The sequence below is a fragment of the Podarcis tiliguerta genome (assembly GCF_965153285.1).
Source record: "Podarcis tiliguerta genome assembly, chromosome: 1".
Taxonomy (NCBI): Eukaryota; Metazoa; Chordata; class Lepidosauria; order Squamata; family Lacertidae; genus Podarcis; species Podarcis tiliguerta.
The window spans coordinates 60,017,466-60,042,531 of record NC_139534.1 but is presented as its reverse complement, the minus strand read 5'-3'; the positions used below and the strand labels follow the sequence as shown (position 1 = coordinate 60,042,531).

The following is a 25,066-nucleotide window of genomic DNA, read 5'->3' as shown; positions in this document are numbered from 1 at the left end:
ATATATTATTTGAGGAATGGCCTTGTGCAAAATGATACAAGAGGTGTATTCTCTGGAGACTGCCTTTGGGAATCTCATTGAAATTGTTTCAATGGCCTTCACCAATGATGTTTCACCAAGGCAAGGCACTTAAAATTCACTTTAAACTTGGATATGCAAAATTCAGGGCCTGGGAAATAGATTACAAATGCCATTTCTTAAAAGCTGGATTGTGGCCAAGGGTGGAATGCAAATCTCATTTCAGCAGGAGTATTAACCCATCTCTTTAGGCTGTCCCCTCCTTCACTCAAAATAGGCTCCACTTCGCCTGCTTGCCTACCTGCAGGAGAAAGGATTTGAATGCCTTGTTTCTTGGATGGGGAAGCAGTTAGCGAGAAAATGGTCAAAGGCATAAAGGGGTTAAGTATACAGATAAGAAAACCTTTCCCTTGTAGACAGCAATGTGGGGCAGAAGATTACCCAGTGCCTTATTTTTCTGTGGAAAATACTCTGTTCCATAAGTTCATTAGTAATGATGAATGAATGCCAGTTGCAAATACAATTCAGTTGCAAATGCCAGTTGCAAATACAATACAGTGGTACCTCGGGTTACAGACGCTTCAGGTTACAGACACTTCAGGTTAATAACCCAGAAATAGTACCTTGGGTTAAGAACTTTGATTCAGGATGAGAACAGAAATCGCGTGGTGGCAGCGCGGCAGCACTGGGAGGCCCCATTAGCTAAAGTGGTACCTCAGGTTAAGAACTGTTTCAGGTTAAGAATAGACCTCCAGAACGAATTAAGTTCTTAACCAGAAGTACCACTGTATTAGGTAAGGATGGGAGTTTAGCTTCATTAACTAAATACAAGTAAAGCGAACCAGCTAAATTAGATCACTCTCTAGGGCACCAGAACAATTTCCAAAGAAAACTGAACATTTGTCAATGCAAATTAATATAGGAAAAAAATTCTAGTTCAAAAATTTCTAGAAGAGCATCTGCAGCTGCATTTCAGTTTTATTTTGTTGTGTTTTTAAAATCAGTTTCACATTTCCCAACATATTGGGCTTTGGTGGTGATTTTAGCCTTTTGGCATACTAAGGGACGCGGGTGGCGCTGTGGGTTAAACCACAGAGCCTAGAACTTGCCGATCAGAAGGTTGGTGGTTCAAATCCCCACAACGGGGTGAGCTCCCATTGCTTGGTCCCTGCTCCTGCCAACCTAGCAGTTTGAAAGCACGTCAAAGTGCAAGTAAATAAATAGGTACCGCTCTGGCGGGAAGGTAAATGGCATTTTCGTGCACTGCTCTGGTTTGCCAGAAGTGGCTTAGTCATGCTGGCCACATGACCTGGAAGGTATATGCCGGCTCCCTCGGCAAATAAAGCGAGATGAGTGCTGCAACCCGAGAGTCGGCCACGACTAGTCCTAATGGTCAGGGGTCCCTTTACCTTTCCCTATACAAAGGTACATATGCTAAACACTCTGACCATCACTATGTGCTGAGAGCTTGAGAGCTTGCATCACAGCAAAATTTTGCAAAAAGGTAGTTAATCCTAAAAACACAGGTGCTTGTCTTTTTTTATTTATAAAAATAGTAGCCTCTTGGGTAGTGCAACATAATAAAGGTAGAAATGCTTTCTGTTTATTGAACCTGTCAAACACAGATACCCTCAAGCTTTTTCAAGGCACTCTCTGAAACAATGAAGGCTAAATATATATTACCTTTTCAAGCCTAGAAATACCACTATGCTTTGAAATGAGAAGCTGCTTGGATGCAGTCCACAGGCAGCATCACCTCTATGCCTGCTGTGTTTGGTCTTGTTTTCATTTCTCAGTTCAGCCCAAAAGTTATAAAAATTTCAGTTTGTAACAATGCCAGCCCGAATTTCAAGTGGTGGGAGTAGAAAGTTGTAGTTTCCCCCTGATCCACCCCAGAAAGAACAGGCATAGTAGCCTGAATGAAGAATATCAATTTACTCTATCTTAGAAAACATGGCTAAGCCCTAAGAAGGTCCACACAGAGTTTCAGTTCTCATTCTAATGTGTTTATAACCCACATTTGAAGTTCTGTAGCTGTGTTATGAAGACCACTATTTGATAGTTTTCAGATGGTCCCATTAACACTCTGCATAGTTATTAGCCTAATAGTGTTATAACTCCTTCTCAAACATTTTCTGTATGTAGTCCTAATTATTAATTTCCTGGCCCACAAGCACTTGTGTATCACAGCCTATGTATTTACAATAAAAATGACCACTGAAGACAGTCTCCAAGGTCAAATTGCTTGTAGGATGAATGTATAAGACATCCCCTATTTTGGGGGACTCAAAATTCAGATTGCTCAGAGTTGTTGAGCTTTTTGGGGGGGAGATTTCTGGAAATCGCACACCCGCCTGACATATGCTGCCACTCGCATGCACCACTAAAGCCGCCCATTTACCACAGCGACACCAAATCAACACCAGCCCTTGCCGCAGCCACCAGTGACACGCCAAGTAGCTGCTGACAATTTCCAGCTCCCGGCAGCAACCAATCACACGTCCCCCCTATGCACTATCTGTGTATAAGACGATCACCAAAATTTAACATAGTTTTTAAATAAAAATATCTCAGCTTATACACGAAAAAGTACTTAAGTTCCTTTCTTGGCAGACATTATTAGTATGTTGTGGACGTTAAGTGGCTTGTTTGTAATGCAGGTCCAGTTCTGTGGAACCAGTTTTACCTGGTAAAAACATCTGGCTACAGGGACTGCTTTGCAGCATCCTAGATATGTTTGCATAAGGATAAAAATGGTAGCACTGCATATTCACCATGTGTTATATATGTACACAGAGATAGGAAATGCATTAGCACTCAGCCTGTTAATGCTATTGCAGCTTTTGTAAAGAGACTGCAGAGGCAGCAAAAATCCACTGGTGTTGTGGCTTGAAATTTAATGTCTTCATTAAGCATTGCAGCTCACAAGTGCAAAAGTAGAACCAGCTGAATTTCATGGACAGTAGAGCGGTGATGTTAAGCAAGTGTCTCCAAATTGTCCTAGATATAAGAGTGTTTCCAGATGCAGTCAATTTCTCTTCCTTGTGGGAGCTATTCAGTTATGTGGGGGAAATTACAAATGTGCATTCAGAGACACCACTAGGAAAGGGGCAGTTTTTTCCTGCCTCACATGAGTCTAACCACCACAGATCAAGTCTGTTCCTGACAGAATTGCTTCCTCCTCATACAGTGCTATGAATTTAGGGCTAGCAAAGCCCCTTGAGCTGTGACTCCCCAGTGCCTGACAACCAGATGGCTGTTTGGAGCTCAGGAAGTGTTGTGCAAGGGTCTTTTAAAGGTCGGTGGGGCAATCCACCTGCCAAGCATCTGACATCATTTTGATGTCATAATGCCCCACCCATCTATCAAAGTTGGCCCATGGGGGTGGGGACAGATAAAGGTCTGGCCCACTGGGCCAAAAAGGTTCCCTAATGCTTCACTACAATGTGACAGAACTTTGGAAGGATGGGACAGAACACAGGGATCTTTCTTTTACTGGGAAGCTCAACAAAATGTTGCAGTGTATCATCAGATGCGCTCATTTTCAGGGATCTTAGTCATCTTGGAACAGCAGCCTTAGCACTGTTTGTGGCTCATGGTGGTAGTTTTTAGTAGGGGAGGGGAAAATACACACACACCACAATTGTTCACCTTTCTGAACCTCTCCCATTGTACTAGCCCCAAACCTGGAGTCTTGTTGTATAACTGGGATAGTGGGGAACAGAAAATGTTTATTTTTTCTTTCCTCCATATAAAAACCTCCCCATGTAATGCAGAGTGGTGAGCTTTTTAATATTCAGGGTGTACATTCCTATAAGCCTAAGAATACTATAAGTTGTTAGTGGCTCAAGCCAACCAATTCCTTACACCCCGCTTCTAATCCCTTCCCGCTCCCCCGGCTGATGGACTTTCTCATGATCCTGTGGGTTCCAGAAGCCACTAAGAATAGGCAACAGGGGTATTTCGTTTTTCTTTTAATTTTCATTGTCATTTACAAACTGTTTTTTTTCTGCATAAATGAGCAATCCGCTACTTTATTTTTATTCCCATTTCAAAGGATGGGAAATCATCACTTGCTTCAGAGTTGTAAATTTAACATCAAATTAAATCTACAAAAAACTACAGGGGTACTTAAAACTAGATTTTGCATTGTTCAACAAGAGAAGGTCAACAATGGCTTAGTTTATCGCACATAATCTATAGTGTGTCTGTTGAATAAGAAAATAGGTTTTTAGACTATGGGAATTATCTGAAATTTGGAGCTGCTCCTCTTTCTTCTGCCCATTTCAGTGTGGCAGTAAGTCTGGCTACTCTTTTTATTTAAAAAACAACAACCCTATTTTTAGCCCAAAGGCTCCAAAAGCAGTAAACAGTATATCAAAACAACAAAATGACTATAAAAAAATGCTGTAGATCGGTCAGCAAGCAAAACAATGTAAGATGCTCCGCCAACAATTTCAAGTCATGGAGATGAGTTTTCTGTTGAACAATCAATTAATTTTATTTTTCCAGGCACAGTACACTTGTAGTAACAAGTTCTTTTTCCACAGCAGCCCACCTGTTCCATCATTTCAGAAGATGATTTGCTATAATTTAGGGAAATGCTTAAAATTACAGTACTAGATTACTAGATGCACGTCTTCAGTGTTCTAGGGCTGCAGTCTTAAATCCACTTACAAGGAAATTTGCCCTGTTGAACCCAGTGGGATTGCTTCCAAGTAAACATGCATAGGATTTCAGTACGGCAAACTTTGCCACAGGGATACTTACTTACAAGACTTTGAAAATGACCATCATGAATGAAGCAAGCAAGTTATATTATTCCCAGGCTATATTGCATTACATAGCTATGACTTCTACACACTGTCAGTAAAGAACATCATCACTCTAAGGAAGCCTGACTCATCTCATGAATTTCATGTTGGCTACTGTGTCTCGACGTTTCTAATTAAAAAGCATTGCTTTCCAAAATCACTTTCAAGCATTTGAAAATATTGCTGCATTTCGGTACCATATCATCACTCAAGTTTACTCCTTCCTGTGGTATCACATAACTTTGCTTTTTTATCTTGACCTTCACTTTGTTTGTTGTTCTAGAGTGGGGCTGGAAAGCTGCTGATTTTAGCTCTTTCTCTGCCTAGCTGCTAAGCATTATTGCATTAGTTGTTTCTTTGTGGACGTAATTAAAATCAGCAGGGAAACCGATATCTTTAAACCACCCCACTTCCTGCTTTGTGTTCTATTTTGCTTGGAGAACAGAAATGCACAACAGAAATTGGCTAAATTTGTTTAAAACCATCCAATTTGGAGGCCATCACTGCCTCTTGTGGAAGAAGAGAAAAAGAAGAGGAGGAGTTTGGATTTGATATCCCGCTTTATCACTACCCGAAGGAGTCTCAAAGCAGCTAACATTCTCCTTTCTCCCTTCCTCCCCCTTTCTTCCTCCTCCTCCTCCTTTCTTCCTCCTCCTTTCTTCCCTTCCTCCCCCACAACAAACACTCTGTGAGGTGAGTGGGGCTGAGAGACTTCAGAGAAGTGTGACTAGCCCAAGGTCACCCAGCAGCTGCATGTGGAGGAGCGGAGACGTGAAGTCTGGAAAAAATTAATATTCCGCTTCATTGGATGTCCATGAGTTCTAGTGTTATGTGTGTGAGAGAAACTTTTCTTCACCCACTTTCTTCATACCATAAATAAATTATTTAAGTGTCTATCATGTTGCCTCTTACTCAGCTTTCCCCTAAACTAAAGAGTTCCATTCCTCATAGTGGAGCCCCTTGATAATTTGGGCTGCCCTTTTCTGCATGGCCAGAAGTGTACACAGCATCCCAAATGCGATAGTACCATAGATTTGAATAACAGCATTATGATACCAGCTGTTTTATTTTCACTTACTTTCCTAATGGTCCCTAGCATGGCATTTGCCTTTTTCACGGCTGTGGCATTCTGAGTCAACATCTTCATGAAACCTATTCATTAGGACACCAAGGTCTCATTCCTGGTCTGTCACCACCAGTTCAGACCCCATAAACATTTATGTGAAATTAAGATTTTTTTTTAACCCAACATGCATCACTTTACACTTGTATACATTGAAATGCTTTGCCATATTACTGCCCATTAGCTCAGTCTGTTTGGAGTTCTTCACAATCTTGTTTTGTTTTAATGACCCTGAATAATTTAGTATTGGCCACCTTACTTCACTGTATTTACTGATCTTGATTATATACTCTTGCTTAAAATGGAAACTGTCGCCTTGCTAGATCAGACAAAGATCTACCTAGTCTTAGTATTCTCTGCAAATATCCCAGCAACCAGCAGGTGCTTTGCGTTCTGCTAGAAATAAGCCAGTTGTCCACTAGTAGACTATGCACTATCTTCTACTCACTGTGACGTAGAAATTAAGTTTGTGTCTCTTGTTTTAGAGACCTTCAAAAAAGTGACTGCAGCATATACCCCATATATACTGAGAATGTTTCTCAAAGGGTTGCCACCAACTTTCCCCCCTACACTTCAAGTTCTAAAGCAGCAACTCCCTGTAGATATCCACATTTTCTCCTAAATTTGTGAGGTGGCTAAGAGCTTTGAGGGGCGGAGAAAGAATACAGTGGACGCTCGGGTTGTGAATGTGATCTGTGTGGGAAGCATGTTCGCAACCCGCAGTGTTTGCAACCTGCAACGCGCGGGTTGCAATTGCGCATGCGCAATGTGCGATTTAGTGCTTCTGCGCATGTGCGAGTGCCGAAACCCAGAAGTAACCCATTCCGATACTTCCGGGTTCAGCACGGTGCACAACCTGAAAACGCGCAACCTGAAGCATCTGTAACCTGAGGTATGACTGTATAGAAAATGGAGGCCCTCCCTACCAGATTCCACTTCTACATGCATGTAGCTAGTCAACTGCAATAATGAATTGTTTGGGGGAAATGTCAACAGCTCTTTAATTTCCCTTCACACCAATGTGATTTGATATGGAAAAATTCCTTCCTATGTTCTCAAAGGAGAAATCTATATTTAGTGGTTTAATAATCTTCACTGTGGCCTTACACCGATAATCCCCTCAGATGAGAGGAGGATGAATCCAAAAAGCAGCCATGCAGTCTGAGAAATTAACTGCCTATAGTTCCCTGAAGCAATTCTGTTGTATCTTTAGGGAAGTCAACAAAGTACTGGAGGAAGCTTTCAGCAGTGGCAGTTCCCTTAGGCAAGGGGGGTGAACTTTATGCTACCTGACTTTTTCCACAGGGTTGAAGTTGTTGACGGTTCACAGATGCTAAGCTTCAAAGCTGTTGTGCTTGGATTGGAAGGAGTAAACTTGACAGGCCGCCGTTTGCACCTTTAGCTGTTAGGGCAAGTTGCCGTCCATTGGCCAGGATCCTTGGCTGTTCTAAATCTCCTGAGGAAGTACAGCAACTGAGCAGTTTTGTGTCTGGAGAATTTTCCGTATTCGTAAAGAGATTTTTCTCCTTCATATGGATCTCTTTGGGCTTTAAACCAAATTCACATAGCCTGCTGCTTCCTGATGTTTTTCTCCTTACTGTGGGCAACTAAAGTGATGACATAAGTTTATCCTTATCCCTCCCATTGCAAACTGCTGGGATTCAATGTGTCAGATAATCTACTAATTCAAAGCACTGCAGTACATTTGGTTATTGCAATAGCAGCAGTTTCTTCTTAGACAGGAGTTTCCCAGTATTGTTGTAGCAGCAACGCAGGATGTTAAATGGGAAGTATCTTAACAGGATCCCCCAGATGTTGGGAGGGTTTTCACTTTTGATTGCCTAGTTATGTGCAATGGTTGCTGTCCCATCTATGCCAATCCTGCCTCTCCATTTGGTCAGAAGCGACCGTCATAGCAATTGACATACTCACGTTGTGGGATGCTAGTGATAATGTGCTGAATCAATGTGTCTGTTCATAGAAGCAGCATAATTGCTGGAGGAAGCAGCCATTGGGAAATGCCTTCATGGGTGGATCTTCAAGCAGGCATCTGAACCTTGCTAATACAAGTAAGCAAGGTGGACGGCTACCTGAAAGGCCATATAGAGATAAGCCTGATATCCAGTTTAAATCATTCTTAAACCTGAGTACTGGTCTAAATGGAGCAGTTGTAAGGTGACCTCCCCTCCCCCACACCTCCAGTAGGACTACCAACTTCTTGATTAATTGGGTTTAGATGAAATAGTTTTCAGTTGAGTAAATGGTGCTGAACACATAGACAGATTCTGCACAGCTCCATCAGACAATTGCATCATTCCAGAGTGGAAAGTGCCAGGGAATTTGGATGGGACATAGTGAGAAACTGTTCTCTCTCTCACTTAATGTGTGACCTTCTAGTAAATGGAAATCTTACTGCCTGCCTTAATGCTGCAAATTAATAGGAAGCAGCGCAGGAGAGTGTGGTCCAGTGATACAGCTCCACATGCGCATGCAGGACTCTGCCTTTGTTTTCTACTGCAGGCAAAGTGTCATGTGGTTGTTTTGTTTTGTTTTAAATGGACTCCCATTATAAATGAGATGTTTAATATCCTGCAGGTTTAAGGGACTAAAAGTGGACAGGTCATTTCAGATCCCCAATTCTTTCTGATTTGTTTTGCCTTTGATCTGTCTTAGGCACTTGGTTATTTAGGCTGTCCAGTTTGTGATCCCTTTTAAAGAGTGGTGGGGAAGGTGTGGCCCTCCAGATATCAATGATGCTGTTGGACTTCCAACTCCTATCAGTCCCAGAAATTACGGCCAATGGTTGGGGTGATGAGAGTTGTGGTCTAGTAACACCATTATCTTCTGGAGGACCATGTGTTCCCCATCTCTGCCTTTTAAAGAACCTAATGAACATCTTATTTATTTACTTTGTTACAACACCAGCAACAACTTTATGTTATTGCTTTATTCCACATAGTCTCAAAGTGGTTTACACCATAAAACAAAAAATAGATAAAAATAGATACAATTAAATAAAATCACAGTAGTGGCAAGATTGGGGGAGCTCTGGGGTGGCCGCAGTTGCTCCAGAGCTCAGCTCAACTTGTCCTATGCTTGTTCTGGTGGGTGCATTGCCTCTCTGCATCCCCACATCGCCTCACAAGCCACTGCTGCACAGTAGCTTTCCTCCTTCATAGTTCCTGCTTTCTCCCCTTGGCCAATGGATTTTGGTATGACAGTGATGGTTCTGCCTGTGGATTATATGTCTTATATTTGGACAGAGGATGAATCATTATGAGAAGAATTGATGAAAGCCGTTGAATGTGTTCTGGGTTTACTGCTGGGGATCTGAGATCAGGGATAGATGAATTGCTTGCCATCAGAGAGGTTTTATTTGCAAGATGAGCCCCTGAATAGCCCCATGTTGACCACCAACCTTCACATTTTTGCCTGGTCCATACTAACACAACTAGTCTTCTGGAAATTCTCTCTGCTGCACCCCCTCCCCTGCAGTGTTTACAATTTCATTTTCTTTGGATGTGTCCTTGCTTGCCTAAGTGCCTGGGGGATTATACTTGTTTAGCTTGCTTGTACCTTTTGTAGGAGCACAATGGCAACAGATGCTCACTGGATCAGAAGCAAAGCTTCTGCATTTCCCTGAGCTTCTGGGGAGACTTTCTCACCAAAGAATGGCTTTGGTTGTGGTGAAAGCTGGTCTTTGGTGGTGTATTATTCAGCACTGTGCATCTGGGTATCCAACACCATTTTTTTCTTTCTCTTGAGTGTCTCTTCACTGCCTTGGATAGTTTAAGTCACTTGGTTACCTCCAGCCTTTTTTTACTGCATTGCATTCATTACCAATCAAGTCAAAATTGGGCATGTCTGATGACTAACATTCCCCAGGGTTCGTTCCTTCTGTGATCCATAAGTGACAGAGACAGGGCTTCTCACAGAGAGAAACAAGCCTGGCTGTTGCTTTGCCTGGAGGCAGGTTAACCCAGTTGGGGTCAATCAGCTGATTTTTCTTTGTCTCTCTCTCCCTCTCTTTCCTATCTTTTTGTCAGGAAGAAGCTGACCCTGATTAAGGAAATGCTGGCTGGCTGTGGGGCAGGGACCTGCCAGGTGATTGTCACCACTCCCATGGAGATGCTCAAAATCCAGCTGCAGGATGCAGGCCGAATTGGTACCTCACCTGTCTCTCTTCTCTCCTCACCATGCCCATGCAGCAGCAGAAAATGTCTCCCATGGCTTTGCAGATGATGGGAGGGCAGTGGTGGGAGGGAAATAGGACTGAACTGCACTGGGATCAGGTTTTATTAAGGGGTGATATACAAATATCCAACACTAAGTTTATATTGCTTAGCCCAAAGGCCATCAACAGTGAATCAGTAAAATGTGGGGCACCCCACTGAGTATAATTAGAACACAACATAATGACATAATCGGTTACAATATATACCTTAATAAATTTTAGGGATTCGGAGCCCTTTCAGCAGTTCTGTTAACTGAAGTCGTTCTTTCCCTGAGTAGCTCCAGGATATATTACATCACTGGGAAGGACCTCAGCCTTGTGAGCCAAATGATGAGTTGTTCTCTTTCCATTCTCCTGATGTGAGAGAGCCTGAAATTGTATCTTTAGATATCTGTATAGGGAAGAGGAGGCTGGTAAAACAATAGCTTGCGTTCAGCTTGTGAATTATTAAACTGGATAACTAATGCAAAAAAAGGAGGAGGATTAGTTGCCCCTTATGGTGTGTTTTTTCTATGACACTTTCTTTCTGTTTCCACCCCAGTTAGAAGGTCTGGCAGTGTGCCAAAGCCCTTAAGCATTAAGAACTTGTGTTCTTGCCCCAAACAACCTTACCTACCATTGTTATGTTGTCTCATTTCCCCCCAATTAAATTTCAGGACAAAATTTAGAATACTGGATCTTTTCTGTTGACAGGTGTGGAACATAGGGGGAAAGATTTGTGTGTGTGTGTGTGTGTGTGTGTGTGTAAGTTGGGAGAGGGGATAGCTTAATGATACTCACTATCTATTGTATTAACAATGAATTCTAATAATGCAGGAACTGCTTAGCACAGAGGAGTTCAGTGGGAAATTTTTGCAACCACAGAATTGAACCACCAACGCTGTTTGTTTTCAAAAGCTCCAATATAAATATCCTGTTAGACAGGACTATTGTGAATAACAACCACTCATCGCTGGGACTTAGTATCTCCCTCTGCTTCTGATTGGCCATTTGCCTCTGAATCTTTTTGTATCTTACCGGTTTCCAGTTGTACTTCAAATCCTCTGTTACTAATGTGTTAAATTAGAAGGCTGCAGAAAGATTCTCACTGCAGCACAATACTGGGATTTAGTGCCTCAGTTGCAACAGAGGCTATGTGAGCAAATATATTAGCTCAGGGGATTTACATGGGCTCCATCTTCTGATAAAATAGGAGAAGTGCAGTGGAAGTAGTTTGGGGGAGAAGAAGTGAACAGACTGCATAGATCTCTGGGTAAATGCTGTGTCATATATATATATATATATATATGCTTTCGTAGATTTTCACGGGTACAGGAATGCAGGTTTTGGTGTCCTCGGGTGTCTTCCCGTGTAAAAGTTGGGGTGTCTAGGCGACGTTTCGACGAGGTCTCACTCGTCATCTTCAGGCTGGTGCTTTCGGCTTCTTGTTACTGGAACAGAGCAGGATCTCAGTGTTTGAGTTCCTATAAATACTGTTGAGGAGGTGTGGTGTATAGCCTCCAATGTTCTGGGCAGAGAGGAGGTTCCCAGGCTAGTGTGCCTTTTCTTCTTTTGTTCCTTAATTACTTGAGGGATATCTTGAGTGATTTCTTGAGTGATTTCCTGAATCCCACTTAGGTGGGTCATTAGGTGTGGATTAGTTGCTAAAGCCTTCGTGTCTTGAACTCTTGAACTTTGTGAAGAGTTTTTCTGAGAAGATGGCTGTACTGCACTTGGTTGTGCTCTGGCTTGGCTTCGTGTATAGGGGCGAGCTGTGGTTTTGTGGCCTGTGCCAGCCAAATCTGTGTAGGGATTGCAGGGGGGTGCAGCATCCGGAGGTGCCACCCTGGTTTGGCTACTGGATGGTGTCTGTAATTTATCTGTGGAGAGGGTCTGGGTTTGGGTCTGGTGTGGTTGATTGGTGATGGCGTTCTGTGTGCCTCTGGATCTGGTGTCAGATTTTGTGGGGAGGGCTAATTTCCAGATGTCTGGCAAGCGGGATGTGTCGTCACGCTTGTTCATGTTGTGAGGGTGTTTCTCTATCTCGATGGCTTCCATGATTATTCTCTTGTGGTGATGTTCCATGTTAAAGAGCAATTTGGAATCTGCAAAATTAATTTCGTGTCCTGTTTCTTTCATGTGTTGGAAAAGAGAGGAAGTTTTTTCTTCTTTTTTGACGGCATTCTTGTGTTCTGCGATACGTGCATTTATTCGTCTGTTTGTTTGTCCAATGTACGTGGCTGGGCAGACTTTGCAGGGTATTTCATAGACCCCTTGGTTTTCCAACTGAATTTTATCCTTGGGGTTTCTGAGGATATTGGCTATTTTTTGGTTGGTGCAAAAGGCTGTTTTGATATTGTGTTTATGGAGGATTTTGCTAATTTTATCTGTAGTGCCCTTGATATAAGGAAGGAGGGCTATGCCATTGTTTTCTTCTGTGTCTTGGTTTTTGGGGGGTGTTTCTTTTTGGATTAGCTTCGTAACCCTGTTTTGCTGGTATCCATTGGCAATTAACACATTTGAGAGATTCTGTAACTCAGTTGTCAAGTGGTCTTCGTCAGCCAGGCGTTTGGTTCTGGAGATGAGAGTCTTGGCTACGGAGTTTATTTGTGCAGGGTGGTGGTGTGATTGTGCATGTAAGTAGCGGTTGGTGTGTGTTTTTTTCCGGTAGATAGTGTGTCCTAGGGAGCCATCAGGTTTTTTGTAGATTAGGACGTCAAGGAAGGGAAGTTGGTTGTTGGCTTCTATTTCCATAGTGAATTGTATTTTGGGGTGTAGGCTGTTGAGATGTGTGAGGAAGCTATCCAGTTTTTCCTTCCCGTGTGGCCAAATTACAAAGGTGTCGTCAACATATCTGAGCCAAAGTTTGGGTTTGTGTTCTGACTTGTCTAAAGCATTGGTTTCGAAGTGTTCCATGTACAGGTTAGCGATGACCGGTGAGAGGGGTGATCCCATAGGTGCTCCTTCTATCTGTTTGTATCTTTGTCCATTGTGGATGAAGTACGTGTTGGTTAGGCAGTGGTTGGTCAGGTCCAAGATGTATTCGGGGGGATTGTATTTGTTTTGGATGGCTGTCAAGGCTTCATTAATGGGCACTTGTGTGAAGAGAGATACAACATCTCTCTTGTGCCAAGTGCAGTACCAAGTGCAGTACAGCCATCTTCTCAGAAAAACTCTTCACAAAGTTCAAGAGTTCAAGACACGAAGGCTTTAGCAACTAATCCACACCTAATGACCCACCTAAGTGGGATTCAGGAAATCACTCAAGAAATCACTCAAGATATCCCTCAAGTAATTAAGGAACAAAAGAAGAAAAGGCACACTAGCCTGGGAACCTCCTCTCTGCCCAGAACATTGGAGGCTATACACCACACCTCCTCAACAGTATTTATAGGAACTCAAACACTGAGATCCTGCTCTGTTCCAGTAACAAGAAGCCGAAAGCACCAGCCTGAAGATGACGAGTGAGACCTCGTCGAAACGTCGCCTAGACACCCCAACTTTTACACGGGAAGACACCCGAGGACACCAAAACCTGCATATATATATATATATATATGCTTTCGTAGATTTTCACGGGTACAGGAATGCAGGTTTTGGTGTCCTCGGGTGTCTTCCCGTGTAAAAGTTGGGGTGTCTAGGCGACGTTTCGACGAGGTCTGAAGATGACGAGTGAGACCTCGTCGAAACGTCGCCTAGACACCCCAACTTTTACACGGGAAGACACCCGAGGACACCAAAACCTGCATATATATATATATATATATATATATGAGAGACATGACAGTGGAGTGCACTGTATGTTAAAGCCTGTGATATGCTCAGAGAATATGGTGTTGTGACAGCCACATAAATATTTTACTTAGAGCTAAAATTCAACAGCACAACGTAACTGAACTGGATAAAGGCGGTTTCTAGTGACTTATCAGAGGGCAGTACAACTGACCTTAAACAATGTTTAGTTCATTACATTTGTGGCTGGCCTATTCGTCCTCCTGTCAGAAGCAAAACATTTATGTTATGTCATTGTCTGTAACTTGCATGCTGCATTCATGTTTATTGCGGTAAATGACAACTCCGTCTTGATTCCTCTTCAGCTGCTCAGAAGAAGCTAATGGCCGCACAAGCTCAGTTAAACCCTTCCACTGGTGCTGGGGCAGCAGCAGAGTCTGTTGTGGAGACACGGACGACAGCAATGCAAATCACAAGGGACTTGCTTCGGAGCAAAGGCATCGCAGGACTTTATAAGGGACTTGGCGCTACGTTGCTAAGGTAGGGCACCCCTTTAGGCCCTCTGGAGGACCTAAAATCCAAATGGTGCCCAGTAGTCTGGGGTAACAACAAGGAATGAATTGGAACACATGTTGTTCCCTGGGTATTGACTCAGTTAGGGATGGGGACAGAGTGGGTAAGGGAGGGAGATGGCGATACACCGCACTGGAGTTTCATAGTACTAAATGAGAACAGTGTAGAAAGAGAAATACCTGATGCATTTGAAAACTATGGAAAGGGGAATCGTCTTTCTGTGCACAACTACCCACCCCTTACAATTGGCATGGGGCAGCTTGGTATTAAAGGACTAAAGGAAAGAGCTCTTCCCTCATGGTCTTGCTTCTCCTTCTGCAGGGATGTACCGTTTTCCATTGTTTATTTTCCATTGTTTGCAAACCTGAACAAACTAGGGCAGACAACCCCGGATGTCAAGGCTCCATTCTATGTGTCCTTCCTTGCTGGGTGCCTGGCTGGCAGCACGGCAGCTGTAGCAGTGAATCCTTGTGATGGTAGGTACTGCAGCAAAGTTCAGTCAAGGTGCTGTGCGTGTGAAATGTGGGGAGGTTCACCAGAACAGTTGGCAACAGGGGGAAACTGAGGAAAGAGTGTGAACACTGGTGTTTTTGTGTTCTCACGAAGCACACTGTCACAGGAGGCAAGCTGGCATATAATGCAGTGGACTACAGCAGTGTTAAGAAAGAGGGGGGAAAGATCTAAGTTGCAAAGCACCCAATACCACAGTAAGAGAAGCTGCTATCCTGATTGTTCCAGCTAGTGGAGGTTTGTATACTTTCCACTTGAGAAAGAGAATTGAAGAGATGCAGTCAGCCACAGGCCCTTCTTGTAGGAAGGGGAAATTCTGTACTACAGATTATCTTTGAAGGGATGCTAAATGCATGTCAGATATAGAAGTGATCTCTGCCTGATCTCTTGCCATTTGATTGAGGGGCGAGGAGAACATCCTCAAAGAAACGAGGGGGCTTACAGCTCTCCTGAGCTAACCAGGGCTGTAGCCTGTTAAAGCATGTTTCTCCCTTGAAGAAGGGAGCCCTCGGGTACCACACCTTAACAGAGGAACATCTGAATCCTCCAGGGAGCAAATAGCTCACATCAGCCACAGACTCAAGTAGCACTCATACACCAGAAATGCATTGCAAGATTTTGTGGCAGAGTCCCACTTCTTTGTGATAGTCAGAGGCTAACAGCCTTGCAGTTGATGCGGAATGTGGTAGAGGTGCAGCATAATGTGTTAAAGGAGGGAGGCGACTTCATCATAATGACAGAAGCAAATGAAGAGCTTAGTAAAAAGCATGTCCAGATGATAAAGACTAATCTGTTCATGGAGAGAGAGTTGTAAAAGGGGAAGTCATAAAAATCTCTTCCAGCTTAGCAGTGCTGGGATACTTGTATATACCTAAACAGCTAAAGGAAGCCTGGGGAAATTAATTAGATACAGACCAGAGCACTGATTGTATCTAACGCTGTTGTCTTCTTTCCCCAGTAATCAAGACAAGATTGCAGTCCTTGCAGAGGGGGGTCAACGAGGACACATACTCAGGGATCATAGACTGTGCCAGGTAAATGATCTTTTGAGGGTGATCAGCAATCAGCGAAACCTGGGTGTTTGTCCCAAGGATACCAGTGAACACAGAGGCTTATCACCGAAAGGGTTGTGTTGCAGGCATAAAAACAGAATTTTACTCATATATGAATTTGATACATGTTTCTTGTGGGGGCTGCTACTGCTGGATGTATCCAAATCCACTTTGATAAAACTGTGATATTCTTATTAAAATACAGTGAATGAAATACAGTATAGTAGCTATGGCAGCTTGCCTTGATGGTTATACACTTCCTCCAGGATTGGAGACGCCATAGTAGGCACAAGTTGCCAGTAGGTGTGGGGAACGACAGTAGAAGACAGGCGGCTGTGGACTTACTTCCCATAGGCATCCAGTTGACTATTGCAGGGAACAGGGTGCTGGACTAGATAGGCCCTTGGTCTGATCCAGCAGGGCCCTTTGTTTTTTTAACTGGGCCCGTTGGTAGGTTCCAACCTTGAAGTGTGTCTCATCCTGCATCCAGTAGCAACTGGGAGGAAGGGACAGCACTGCCCATCTGAGCTCCCAGAGTCACTGCCACTTAGCAGCATGGGGAAGGGTGAAGCAGCAGGGGGCTTGGCCTGGGCATTGGCGCTGTGCAGGTACGCTGGCGGGAGTGCAAGATTGGCTCCATAGGGGCAACCACACACTGCTGGCATCCCCACTGCCTGGTCCCTCCCACTCTTCTCACCCATTAAGTGGCAGCAACTCCATCGCCAGGAAGTCAGACACCTCCCCATCAGCTGCTGCTGACTGCACCTCTCCCACCATTTATTTTGCATTGCTCTTAAAATCCACTACAAGCAAGCCTGGAAACCCACCCAGTGTTGTGTGTCCCAAAGAAGGATGTGAAAATCACCTAGTCTGAGCTTTGTTTGGGCAAGGGCTGACACATATGTGAACGAAATTTGCAGCAGATAACCATTTTTATGCTATTCCTGGCCAAATAGCCATTGAGATGAGCAGGAAATTGGTTTTTCATTGTACTTGAAATGCCTTTGTATAGTATGCTGCTCATGTGGGAAAGCCTGTTTGTTATAGATAACTGTGCTCTAAAGCAAAACGGGCAGGGCGGGCATGACTGAAGTAACAGATATTCTGATTGGCAACACTTAAATGGGAGTTGTGGTGAACACACGTAGTCTCATCTGATTTCTTTGTGTGCCTTTTTAGGAAAATCTGGCGGAATGAAGGTCCCTCAGCCTTTTTGAAGGGGGCATATTGCAGAGCCCTGGTCATCGCCCCACTCTTTGGTATTGCACAAGTTGTGTATTTCATCGGCATTGCTGAATATTTCCTAGACATGCTTCCGATGCGCCGGGATTAACCCCTCACACCTCTCCCCATCCAATTGGAATTCATCATAGTATTCTTTGTCACCGTGCTATCAGAGCAACAGCACAAGGAGTTAAAACAGTAATGGGGGGGGGGGGAATGAATGTTGTCTCCAAACCAAGTCCCCCCCCTCCAGTCAACATGGCCTCACCATTATGCCAGGGAAGATACCTGATTATGCATATCTCCTTTCTAATTATCAATCTCAAAAGACACTGGTTAGCACAGACTGTCTTACAGACCTGCTTTTTCTCCTCTTGGCTAGGGGAGAACGACCAAGAAATCAAGAAAGAGCAAAGGACTTTCCTCCCCCACCCCCACCCATTCTTGGTTTCAGGCCTCTGGGGAAGCCAGGGGGCTGCTCTCCATTAAAGGGAGGCCAGTTTGTCATTCGAAAAGGCGGGTAATTTCTGAAATAAAAATGTTTTGTTTTCATGTAGGTCTCCTAAACATCCCTCTCCTAAATTAGCTGGACTGAAGTGAACTCTTTGGATATCAAAGGAGGAGGGGAAAGGGAAAGGCGCATTTTGTATTTAGAATTTGTGAAAGGGACTGCCTTCCTGAATGAGTGTGCGCAGGTGAAATGTCCTCCTCCCTGCAGATGTGCACTCAACTGCTAAGGAGCTGCATCTGTGGAAACACAGTGCTGTCCAGTGTCGCAAACTAGCTGAGCCATTGTGATAGGGAAGAACTGAATAATTTTGGGATCAATTTTATTTTTTTTAAATCATGCTGGATTAAAAACAAAAAAACCCCCCAACCCAGTAATACATTCCTTTCAATCAGCCTAGTTGATGCTGGTAATGCTGCTGTTCCACCCAGTGTTTCAGTTGTCTGTGTTTTGACCTGTACCTGTATTCCTTTCCTGTTTCCCTCTGGGAGCACAAATAATGCCAAAGGGTTACTTAGGGAAAGCTGATCTCTGATGTGGCTGTAAACACTGCAAAATGCCAGATGGCATAGAAAGACTTAGCTTAGCTGAAATCAGTGGAAATAATCTTGCACATTTCTTGAGGTTCAGTTGCACCGAAGTCAAAGAATTATGCTATATTCATGCCAGTTCAGATACCAGTTCTTTACTGGCCTGCAATGATGATTTTTTTAAGGGTGCCAGCTAGTTTCCCTATTCAGACCAAAACTGACAGCAGAAGGTGGCTTGTTAACCTCCACAGGGCTCTCCATATCTCTTATGTTCTCTCTCAGAGATAGAAGCCTGGTTTTCTTCTGTTTGTTTCAACAGTTACTCTTCCATCAGAGCAAAGTAACCCAAGTATCAAAATCAATGCTAATTCTGGTAATTTCCCCTTTATTTCTATTTCCTGCTTCTCAGGTGCTGACACAGTGCTGCCTGCAACATTGCAGGGAAATATTTCATATTTTTTAAAAAATCTGTTAAAGTTTTGCAAATTCTTTTCTTTTTTTTTTTTGAGGGGGTGGGACAGTCTGATTTTGGAGGATTGCGTGTTTAAGAGACATTCCCCCCTCCTGCAACTTGGTCTTTGTCTTCTTGTTGCTGCGCCTCAATACTTCTTATATCCCATTCCAAAGAAATGAAATGAATTAGGTATGCAGATGGTGTGGCTATTTACATTTGCCCTTGGAGATGTCTTAAATGTTCCTAATGCCCATGTCACTGTTGGCTGGGGTAGCCAGACGCAGAAGAGGAAAGGAACTCTGCACCTTGAATAGTAGAAGAGGGAAGCATCAGCGGATGTTTCTTGTTATGAAAGCTGCACCTGTTGTGACATTCCCTCTTCTACACAAATATTAAAGGTACAGGAGCCCCTCTCTTGTCTTACATCTGGCCCTCCTATTGTTGGACCCTTTGAGTTAGCAGGGGGAGATGTTTTATTTATTTTTAAAATATGGCACTTTTTTTTTTTTTACTTTTCCATCGTATGAAAACAAGGCCTGAAGAATGTGGGGTTTTAAAGCATGGTTTCCTTGCTTATCTTGAACATTAAATGTTAGAATCATTACGTTTTAGAAGACTGATTGTCGGACTGATGGTGCTGACTCACAAAATAACAGAAAGAAATTGCTGGAACTGGTTTATAATAGGAGCTGCATCTAATAATTTAATTTGCTTCATTTCATGCTGCTTTTTCATCACCGTAAGCCCTTGTTTACTTTCACATCTAATCATCATTTAAAACTCTATTGCAATGTCTGTCTTGCTTAAATGACCAAATGCCGCTTTGAAAGAGGAGGCCTTAAAGGACTCGCTGCTGCTGCTGCTGCCGCCGCTGCCACCACATGTCTGAGCCCGCCATAAGACTACAGATTCTCTGTCAAGGCCTGGAACATCTGCACTGATGTGCTTTGATATTTCTGAAGCAGAAATCAAACAATGATTTAGTGTTTTAAGAAGCACAATCTTCAGGATTAGTTTTTTGCACTTTAAAAAGAAAGGGCAGCGGGGACCTCATTTTAAAGCAACCCCTTGCAAGAAAACTTTTTTAAAAAATACTTTTGTCACATGAAGAAAAACTGAAGTGGTACCCAAAATGTAATCTAATGGTGTGTGAGAGATTTATGGTTTGAAGCTTTATTTTAATGACAGGTGAACCTTTGTCCAGGTGAAAACAAGGGTTTATGTAAAAATACTGATAAAACAGGCTCCAGTTAGCAATGCTACCACTAAGGCAGCTGCTGCTTGCTTGCCAGGAGATTTTCCTGCTGAGATGTGGCTCAGCACTGTTGCTAGTAAAGGGAAAAGGCACTACTTGTTTTTTGCATGAATATTCCTAAGCCCCAGTTTTAGTGTAGCATGACCAAGCTAATAAAGCAGAGTGGTGTTGTTTTCCAGTCCTTCATACTAGGTGTCAATTGAAATGTTTAATGCTGGCATTCTTATTGCTGCAAACTTAGAATATGTCCACATTTCAGACACACAACGTTCAAACATGTTGAATTAAACATTTAAAATGTTTGTGGTGCTTCAGCAGTGTAGATAAAGCTTTATTACATTTCATATTAAATTTTATTGTGAGTTTTCAACATAAGATAACAATAAAAAACCAAACTAATCTAAAGATTGATAATGATAAACAAGACAGGAAGCAGAAATAAAGAAAAGAGGGGGGACACTATATGTATATATAAAACCAAGCCCTCTGTCACGATTATGTCTTGATCCTTATTCCACATACAGAAGAGTTAAGTCTCCCAGCTCTCACCTTAGAGCTTTCCCCTCTTCCATCAGCTTCACATCCTGAGGAAACCTCTCTGGCCTGCCTCTCATGCACGTCCCTTCTAGAGGAAGCTCTAAGAGGCCCTTTGTGTTTTCATGGAACCACACGTCACTGGGTTCCTACTGAAGTTCCTACAGAAGCTGTGAATCATTTGAATTTACAATGTGGAGATAGCCTAAAATCATTGTTTCCTAAGCTTTCTGGCTCCTAAGGGCTTATTGGCCAACAAGTCCACAGTCCACATTAAGAAAGGAAGAAAGAAAGAAATCTAATGAGGTCATTTCAGGCATATCTGTGAGTGGTGGAAGTCTGCAATTCAGTTCTTGCTCCTATAGATTAGGGCTTTCAAGCAGAAGGTCCAGAGGCCTTATGGGGTCCTCTGAGGTCCAAGGAATCCTATTTTAGTCCAGAGCTAATTTGAGTTTGTTAGCGTAGATAGTGATCCTTCAGGTGTAGGGAGGTCTGTATTACAATCTCCAACACTTATGCCATAAACACAGACCTGTCAAGTTCTGTGCATGCCCTTCTATTCTGAGTAAATTTGGAGTAATGCTTAGATGTGTACTTGCAATCACCAGTGTGAATTATAGTTCCCATTCTAATCATAATCATGCACCGAAATAATAAAACCCACATTTTAGTCTCTCTTAACTACACTTTTGTACTAGTAGTAAGGCTGGTTAAAGTCTGCTAAGGGGTAACAAGTATCTTAGCCATTCCATGCTAACTGGGAAGCAAGCAGCTTTTGAGGACAATAGCCCATGCTTTAAATAGGGAATAGTGGCAACAATCTGTGTTGGCGGTAAAAAGTTACAAGTTTTCAGTTCAGCAGAGTTCAAGGAAGCTCTAGAGACCAAATGGTACAAATATCCTTCAAGGAAAAAAAATGAAATGCTGAGCTCTTCAGTTTTAAAAATGCCAGCCCTTCTAAATCAAAATGGGTACCTGGAATGCTGTTGAGGATCCTGAGGTCCACATCCCATGATTCTTAAATATGCCAGTTGAGGGAGAATGTGCATGACTTTTTTATTATAGAAAAAAGCTGTTATGTGGTTACTTTTCTGAGTCATTCCGTTGTGAAACTCCCCCCAACCCGTCCCATGAATGTTGCCCCCTGAGTGTTTAGCTATGACTTAAAATTTTGTTTTGGATTGTTTCTCAGCATATGGTTAAATAGAAATTTTGCTGTATGAGAATGACTGGGAATGTTGCAGTGCTGACATTCTCTTTTCACGTGATTGTATAAACTCATCTGAACATGCAGTCTTTACTCAGGCATGTTTCAGCCAAAAATAATGTCTGAGGCAAGAGTGCTGTGCAAAGTCCGGGGTGAGGTAAAAACAAGCACACCAGTGTTTAGTTCTCCGTGTGTGTGTGTGTGTGAAACAGATTTTTATTTTCGTGAACTTAATTTATCATTAAAATCAATTTTTAAACACCATACTAAATTAAGCAGGTAACCTAATAAAATGCATTTAAAAAAAACCCATCTGTGTCTGGCTTGCCTGTTATCTGTATCTTACTCTTTGAGATTCTCAATATAGCAACCAGATACTGTAAAAATGCGTTGGTTTTTTATTTACGCAATTGATTTTAATGAACTAATCATTGCAACATGACTAGTATTGGGTCTTAGGGAAGGAGTAAACAATCAACACAAGCTTTCTCATGTTAGAAACTGTGATCTCAGAAGTTTTTGCCAATCACTGGACTTTTAATAGGTAATAGGTAACAGAAATGCCGTCCTCTCATGAAGTTTGTGTACTTTGGGCTATTCCTAGGCATATGTTGCTTCTAAAAGGCTCCCTATTTTTCACTCCCATTTATAGGTCTTATTTTAAAAGTTAACTTCACAAGGTTGCATCTTAAATGCTAACTAATAACCCTTCAGGCTACCAAGTGTATGTCTATGATGTTGAATATGTGTTCACACACTTCCACTAGAATTGGCTGTCCTTTCTACTTTAAATATGTTTTACTCTACTAAAAATAACATAATCATCAGGAAGTACTTTCTGACAATAAGAGCTGTTTGACACTGCAGCAGACGCCAACAAGAGGAGGTGGACTCTCCTTCCTTGGAGGTTTTTAAGCAGAGGTTGGATGGCCATCTGCCATGGATGCTTTAGTTGAGACCCTTGCATTGCAGGGGGTTGGACTAGATGACCCTCAGGGTTATTTCCAACTACAGTTCTATAATTCTATGTTAATTGGCTTTCTTTCTAAGTAACCCAAGTCCCATTTTTTTTGTTGATGCTTGGATTTATGGAAGCAGGTAAACTCCAGCTGGCTTCTATTCCTGCCACTGAGATGATTCATGAATAGTACAAGCACTGCTTGTATCTTGCTGTCTAAATCCTAGACAGAGAACGATAGAGTTTATCACTGTCTTGAACATTGTCGTCTTTTAAAATTAGCTAATGTAACCATGAAGTAGAATTCTGGCCATTCTTGTGTTTCATTATTCTATCTAGTTAATATTTAAGGATATATAGTGATATATAGTGGACTTCTGAAAGCACTTTCACACAGAGAGATGGGAGAACATTCATAAGACAACATATGAAATGAGAAAATGCCACATTGCCCATTTTCCGATGGAAATAGCTGTGTGAACTGGTGCTTTGAAGCTTAGCATTCTTCCATTACGTTTAGAACAAAGTCTAAGGATCCTTCCCTCATTAGGGTTCCATCTATCACACTAGAACCATCAAAGTTGTTTGATGCCCAATGTTCCCTGTATATTAAAACATTGTGCTTTCACATCCAATCTGGAAATCCAAATTCTGTTGTGTAAATAAAAATTAACTGGAACATGTTGTGTAGTAGTAAGAACAATACAGTTAGGGCAATAACTTTCCTTCATGTGAAATTACCTCACAGGAGCTCTGTACTTTTGTGTTCTACTTATGCCCATCTCTTAGATATTATATAGGTGCAAGATATTTGCTAGTATTAAAGTTTTGAGGTTTTCCCCAGTATCTGTGTTAGGCTATCAGCTTTCAGGCCACAGATAGGTCCCCCTGCCCATGGAAATGGACCAGGAAAGGTGTGACACAAGGCTCACACATGTCTGACTTTAAGCTTGGTTCTTTGCTACAGCTAGTCAACACTGAAGATAACACAACACTGCTGTTGGCTGGGGGATCTGACAGTGACTGCCTTGTACTGTGTCAGAGCAATGGTCCATCTAACTCAGTGTTGTCTACACTGACAGGCAGCAGCTCTCCAGGGTTTCAGATGGTACATTTCCACCCCTACCTGAATATGCCCAGGATTGAACCTGGGACTTTCTAGATGTAAAGCAGATGTTCTGCCACACTGAGTTATGGCCTTTCTCCACCTAACTAATAAGGGTAGCTTCTCATGTGAATTTAGCCATGAGTGTTCAGATATTTTTTCCTCTGTCCATGGCTGCTTCTCACTTGACACTACTGTGAATTTATGTAAATGCTTCAGGATCATGGCTTACTTTTCTTCTCCATTTTGTGAAACTAAGCTGTTAGACCTATGGACCCAAGCCACTTCTATCACATGAGTGGAAGGCATGTGTGTGCGTGTGTGTGTGCTGTGTCTGTCTGTCCATAGACAGCCTCCTTATGCTCCTTGACATGCCATCCTGGAGGGTCCCTGACTCTGGAACCAGTATGCAAAGGGACATGGGGGCTGCAGATGAGGGAGCATTAGCCTTTGTGAGAACCATGACTAAGCTGTGTAACTTGCTGGTACTTGTGGCAATGGAGTCTGCAACACATTATAGGCAATCGAGCATCACTTGACTCCCATCTTTCAGTGACTGCAGAAGCTATTGGATGTTGGGGAGGGTGGGACGCGTGAAGAGAGAACACAACAAAGTGTTGACTGGACTGTGAAATAGTGCTGATGCATCCCCAAACCTCATTTTCTATTGACAAAGTGAATTAATTGCCTTTGTGAACCACACATGTGACACAATAAGCTCCTAGTTTGTTGATGTTCAGCCACCAAAACCTGAACTGTTGGCAATTAGCATGATAGGGTTTTTCAAGCTATCACGTGAAGGAAGCTGAAAAACAACCTGAGTCTGTGCACCAGTGTCATTTATTGATTTGTTTAATTTATATCCCTTTTCTCCAAGGAATCCAAGGTGGTTAACATGACTGTCCCTTCCCTGTTTTTCCTCACAACAGCCCTGTGAGGTAAGTTAAGCTGAGAGATGACCCAGTGAATTTCATGGCTGAGTGGGGTTTTGAACCCTAGTCTCCTAGGTCTCAGTCCAACACTCCTGTGGCTATGATGTGCATAGTTGATGGAGGAAGGGAAATTAGAGAAAATTCTGAGTTATTATGTGCAGGTTTTCAACAGTGTTTTCAGTGTGAGGACTGAGGGATGTGATGAAGAGTCCTGAGGTCCAAGAAGGATATGATATGACTGGAAACCACGTGAAGAAATGTACAGGGGAAACAAGTGAAGGGTGAAGGTGAAGTGTGTGAAAATAGTTATTCTAGGGAACGAGA

At 42.6% G+C, this 25,066-nt stretch overlaps 1 protein-coding gene across 6 annotated transcripts in view; it reads left to right on the top strand.

Moving 5' to 3' along the window:
- Nucleotides 1–18,095, top strand: part of SLC25A22 (solute carrier family 25 member 22) — a gene marked incomplete at its 5' end in the record, with an annotated part of 70,519 nt that extends 52,424 nt beyond the window's left edge. For 4 of the 6 annotated variants that reach the window (XM_083428264.1, XM_083428265.1, XM_083428266.1 and 1 more), the window contains 5 exons: nt 10,002–10,120; nt 14,266–14,440; nt 14,795–14,949; nt 15,942–16,017; nt 17,215–18,095. In XM_083428264.1, coding sequence (XP_083284390.1) covers nt 10,002–10,120; nt 14,266–14,440; nt 14,795–14,949; nt 15,942–16,017; nt 17,215–17,368 — 679 coding nt within the window. In that variant the 3' untranslated portion in view covers nt 17,369–18,095. The remainder of the gene's footprint in view (nt 1–10,001; nt 10,121–14,265; nt 14,441–14,794; nt 14,950–15,941; nt 16,018–17,214) is intronic. The other 2 variants (XM_083428267.1, XM_083428268.1) reach the window with 1 other exon arrangement.
- Between the last annotated feature and the right edge of the window lie 6,971 nt (nt 18,096–25,066).